At 36.7% G+C, this 6000-nt stretch overlaps 1 protein-coding gene across 3 annotated transcripts in view; it reads right to left on the bottom strand.

Annotated features, from left to right (window-relative positions):
• Window positions 1-865: 865 nt before the first annotated feature.
• TBC1D14 (TBC1 domain family member 14) overlaps window positions 866-6000 on the bottom strand; it is a 70943-nt gene continuing 65808 nt past the window's right edge. For all 3 annotated transcript variants that reach the window (XM_064511466.1, XM_026121925.2, XM_026121926.2), the window contains one exon: window positions 866-4233. In XM_064511466.1, the coding sequence (XP_064367536.1) occupies window positions 4168-4233 (66 nt within the window). In that variant the 3' untranslated portion in view covers window positions 866-4167. The remainder of the gene's footprint in view (window positions 4234-6000) is intronic.

Below are 6000 nucleotides of genomic sequence, written 5' to 3'. Positions count from 1 at the left end.
ATACCTCACTTGTCTTCAAGCAGATTGGAATTAGCACAGGGAAAACAGATAAGGAAAAGTAAACCTAGTTTTAAACAATTTATGCAACTTCTGTAATATATGCAATATAAATATCAATGAAGTTGGTATAGGCTTATATAAAGCAATTCTGTTTTTATGTTCTAACCAAGCAAATCGAACTAAGACCCTTCAGTACAAAGAAGTGAGATAGGTGTTTACTGGAGAAACTAGAGCAGTATCAGTCAAGTCTTTGCTTTCCCCATGCAGTTCTCGTGACACTGTTGTCTCCTCGTCCCCAGCTTTTATCTAGCTTTCATTTGTATGTGGTATTTTAACCCCTCTTCAGTTAATTAAGAGGCAGGAAGCATCTCCATTTAATCTCTGGAGTTGTATGCCTACATAAGAACTAATACTGCCTTAGAAACTGAGCACAACAATGCCTTGTAATTATGAAACCTGCAATAAACCAAGATTTCTTCCTGGAAAATGAAGAAAAGATAAGGTATGCAGCTATTCCTGGGTTATGAGCATGTCACAACTATCTCAATAAACAGTAGTGTGTATTATTATATTTGCATTAATTTTTCATAATCGTATCATTAAGATTCAAACCTAGTCCAGAGAAAAGCACATGAAATGGACTAGACCATGGGCTCAGTAAGGAGCAAATCTTCTAAATATCACCTTTACATGTGATAAAATATGTTTTAATACGAGATCTTTGGAAGCGTCACCAAAAAAGTCCTCTCACTACACCTAAATGCCTTGAAAGCCCAGGACTTTGGGCAGACAAAAACTGCTAAGAAGCCTGTGAATAAACAGACACTTAAAGTTTTAATTTTTGAATTACACTGACAACAGGTGATTAAGATAACTTTACATGACTTTATTTAATAAAACCATGTATTTACAGTTGAAAAAAGTTCCAGTTTGATACACATATCTAAACAAAACAAATCAGTAACTACATAAAAACAATTTAAACATGATGTACAGGGGATGTATCAACAGTTCTCTACATGTCATTCTAGTTTTTAAAACATTCAAAAATAAGCTGTTATAAAGTACCTTTTAAAATGAAATTTTTTACTAAATGACATTTTAATGATTGATTACTAATTGAAGTTGCAAAACGGCTTTATAATAAAGTGCAAGTTGCACAGAATTCCAAACCTGGTTGAAGTTTTCTGGTTTCTCTAATCTGCTGCATGTGCTGTGATAGTTGCAGATTTCTGATGTATTACAGCATTTTTATTTGTCTTTAAATCCATGATGAAAATAAAAGTTTGCTTGATGGAGACACTTGCTGAATGAGGGAAAATCTCATGCATCATGTTACAGATACTCTCAAGCACCTGAACAATAAAATTGTTAAAATCTTTTATGCAATCCCTGAATTTATTACAGAAACCTTTAATAGCTAATTAAGGGATTTGGTATGCTGCGAGAAACTTAAAAAGCTTAGTGGCAAGTAATTCTATGCCATTACTACGCATCGCTTTTTATCAAAATTCAAGCTTATCTTCAAATCAAGTTACTGAAGTTGAAACAACTGCATCTTTAGGCAAGTGAATTGTTTTTTCAAATGCATTTTGTTTGAAAACAAACTGTGCAAAGCTCCTTATTGCATTGCTTTTCTTCATTAAAGAACATACCTTATATACACAAAGAAATCATTTAGAAAATATATACATCTAAGAACAGAAAGGTCAAATCACAGAACAAAAATAATTACATTTGCAAGTAACAACAGTGCACAAGTGCTGCAGCAGGCCTTTTCCCACAACTAAGCCCATTTTCAGTGTTACATTCAACATTTTGTTGAGAAGAGAAAAAGGAGAACCGCTGGAGATGGCTGCAAAGATACATAGTGGCTAAAGAAAGAATTCTAACAAGACAAGTGAGCCACACTTGTTGGAGACTTGGTTTAAAAGGAAATACACATCCAGTTGCAATGAAGACTTAAATTACAAAGTCAGTGACAGTACCACCTAACAAATGTATACTGAGGAAAGAGCTGTCTGTATGCTTAATAAACCATTTAAAAGTATAGTGCAAATGTTTCAGATGTTAGGCCTCTTACACCCTTCACAAAAAGGCATGTTTGTTGTAGTAATAGAAAATGTAATATTAAAACAAAGAAACAACAACAAAGAAACACCTACTAACCTTCCAGCTTTCTATTGCACTTCAAAGCATGTAGCATACAAGTACCAGTCATTACAGAACCAAAGCTATGCAAATTCTGAGAGAATTAGGATGTATTCATAGCAAAATTCTGAAGTCTCTTTTCAGTAAGTGAGGCCTAGAAGTAGTCTTCTGGAGAAATTAAGTTGGCTAACAAAAAAAATCCATTACACTAGGTACACAAAGTGGACATAAAAAGAGGCCAACGAGGTAACAGACTTGCAAGCTGCATTTGCATTACAGATCTTTCAAAGTGATTAGGAGTCCTCCAACACTTGAAGGAACTTTTGCATTTCAGTCTTTTTGATACTACAGTCCAAGTATCTCTTGCAGAAATAATGTCCTTGTACTAAAGGACAGTATTTTGTGTATGTCCCACAGTTTTTATATTTTGTGTGTCTTGTATCTGGAGTTGAGCAATTTGCAACTATTATTCCCATTTTTTTAGTTATTCAATTTTCCTGTACATCTGCATTTCAGACAATACTAAAACAGCATAAAACAGACTGAAGAGCAATGGGAAGCCTAAGACTGTAGAGCAAGAGGATTTAGTAATTCCTGTTTAAATACACATATTGCTTCAGTTAGTTTCCCTTTTCAGTGATAGACATTATTTATAAAATAGATTTTACGCTATACATTATGCAATAAACATTCTTGTAAATCACAGGCACTCATGATTTACACTCAAACATTCAACTGAATGCAGAGAAAATCTAAGCTGTGTAACAAATATGCAACTGCAGTTTGCCATCTCTGTAACTTGCTCACATGTATTACAGGCTGGGCAAAACAATTATCCTAAAAAGGAAGTAGGAAATGACAGCTTTTACTTATCCTGCTAGTATATCTGACACATTCCTCAATAAACTTCTCTCATTTGTCACTACACAGTTCAGCTCCACGCACCCATTTCTACTGTGGCAACAGCAGCTTAGAGCTCTGAGATAACCCCTTCTTTTCAGCAGCAAAGTTGCCCTATGTAAGTTCTCCCATATACCAGCCTCCTCAGTTTTGCCAGAGCACAGCTGGGTTAAAAGCTACTATGAGAATTGTTTTTAACCATTTTTCAGATTTGTTTGTTCAGCCCACAAAAAATTTTATTAGCATAATTGGAGAGATGGCATAGGAATAAGTAGCTGGTAGGCCAAAGCACCCTGAAACGGCACTGCCCCAGAAGGGAGGCAGATGGAAGCATACGTTTAGTAGTATATGACCTGTTTTCACATTGTGGAAAGCAAGGGTATAACTGGGAAATAGTGGCAGCTTAATACTAGAAACCCCCCTGGCAAGTTTGGAATCCAATTGGATTAATGGAACATTTTTCGTACGCATCCAGATGGGAAACAGATTTGCAAGGCAGCTTGGGAAAAAAAAATGCTTTGCACTGCTAGCGTGAGTTCTCTTCCAAGTTTATTTTCTACTACTTTTTTTTTTTTTTAGTTAAAGAATGGAATGTAGTTCTGTGTGTATGTGATTTCTTTGGTAAATGGGACCTACAGCCTGTAAGAAACAAAAAACACAAGAAGCTTTTCTAAAGAAATGGTCCTCAACATCATTTAACTATAAACTCCAGCACCAGATATTTAAAATCCAGATCCAGCTACTGTTATGGGTATGGGAAAGTATATCCCACCTAAGAATTAAACTGGGAAACAGCTTTCAAAGCAATCAACATTGCTGAATGCCCAATATTTTAAAACATGATAAAAAAACTAAAAAGCTAACATTGTTTTGTTTCACTGCACTCATCAGAAGTACAGAATAGGATGCTGTCCACTGCAAATGCTCACTCTACTAACAGTTTAAGGCTAAGCCTAGGTTTCCTTTTTCCTCCCTCTCTCCTTTTCAGGCTATCCTACTACTGAACAAAACTCTGAAATAACACTTTGATTTGCAGGCTCATATATGTCAAACCATACTCAATACTTTTGCCACTTTAGATCTTTTTCCGGTGAGTCACTTGAGGCAACCATAGTTTTAACGTTTGAGTGAAGGACTTCCTTTTTCCATTTCCCGGTTATCTTTCTGCAGAGCAGCCAGTACCTAGACATTTCAGGAAGTGCATGAGAAAAAAGTATTAGATTTAAAAAGTGACTCAATAAATCAGTTTGAAGAACTTCTCGTTTAATTACCTCTAAACAATACCGTTTTAACTATTAAAAGTAAACAAATTTAGAAAGCCTTTCCACTGAATGCAACCTCTCTCAAGTCCTTGGCGGTAAGTTTGAACACATTCAACAACAACAAAAAAGGTTTTAGCTAACCTCTTACACATACACTTTGAAACCTGGATATTAGATTCTTAATTTCCTACCCAGATTATAGAGTCTATCACTATTAAAAGCTGCTGCCTGAGGAGAAGTTATAATTATCAGGATAAATGAACTGTCCAAAAACACAGCAACTGAGCAGCCTAAGCTATCCAAGAGTTCAGGACAGAATTACCATAGCGCTGATTGGTGCTTGTCTAGACCACATCATTTTGTCTCCAGGTCTGTTTACGTAAGCATTTCTGAACTGAAAAGATTCACATTCAGATGACAAATTTATATTCCCTATTACCTGATGCATAACTTTGTCATGACTTGTAGAGGGCACACTGATACTCAGTTTCTCACATTGTTTAAGTGGAATGCATTCCCTGCTATCTGGTTACTCTTCCACTGAAGAAGTGCAGCAGCATCACCAAGAATCAGCCTGGAATTGAATGTACTTACGGACATTTCATCTCAGAGAACTGCAGTTATGGGTAAGCAACCTTTTCTTTCTCTGATCAACAGTCTATTTTACATTTACATTATGGGCAACTTTAAACAAACTTCTGCACCATCAGAATTAACAGGAGGTGGGCCTAAATCATTCATAGAGCGATCACACAGTTACTTCCTATACTACTGCAGAAACACCCATAGCTGTTGCAACAAGAGAGTTCAACACAGGTATGAATAGAGCTGGAGCTGGCTGGCCATTCAGCAGTTTCTAGAATTCAAGCGATTTTTCACCCAGACATTCTTCAAAGAGGCTCAGAGTAAGTCAACAGCTACTCAATCAAATGAGCTCACGAATGTTTTAAGTGCTGTAGTGACAAGGTTCTTGATGGAAAAAATTAACCATTTTCAGGAACTTTAGAATGGCCCTGAAATACCCATCCAGGAAAGCATAAGATGTAGACATTAAGCAAAGCTAAGAGAGAGCTCATATTCCTTAGTTATTTGGAAAACTTGATGGAGCTAAGGTTTGAGGCATACAGATTACAGAAATGCTAAGCCAAAAGTGTGATCTGTTTTACCACCTGTATTTCTCAACTGTCGATGAGGAAGCAGTGGGTATAACAACCATTCACATCTCAGCCTAAGATTGCGCTGGCACAAGACCACGGAGTTCTTTGTTGGTAACTCCAGCAGAAGGACAGAGCCTGCACACTTCCTCTTGATAACTGGGGCCCTTGTTACCAGAAGCACCGTGGCCATAATTTACCAGGACTCCTTTCAGTCTTCCCTATCAAATTATCAGTGTGATCAAGGGAAAATGGAATGAGAAGGAAAGTATACAGACTGTCTGATGAGGGAACTAGGATTGTGGGAACTGTATTCCAGTTCATAAGCAGCCCATAACATTTTAGATGAGGTCCTACATAATCTCTGGACAGAATCATCCCAGAATATGGCTCACAGGATACCAGGAGCATATTTATTATGGTGCAGCAAGGTGAAAGGCTCAGTAAGTGGGGGTATTCAGAGTGCCAAGTACACCAATTGCCGAGATGTGCATCTAAATTTGATGTCTTAGTTCCATACAGTTAAATATATT

This window comes from Dromaius novaehollandiae, chromosome 4, assembly GCF_036370855.1.
Source record: "Dromaius novaehollandiae isolate bDroNov1 chromosome 4, bDroNov1.hap1, whole genome shotgun sequence".
Lineage (NCBI taxonomy): Eukaryota > Metazoa > Chordata > Aves > Casuariiformes > Dromaiidae > Dromaius > Dromaius novaehollandiae.
This window is presented reverse-complemented; position numbering and strand designations above follow the sequence as displayed.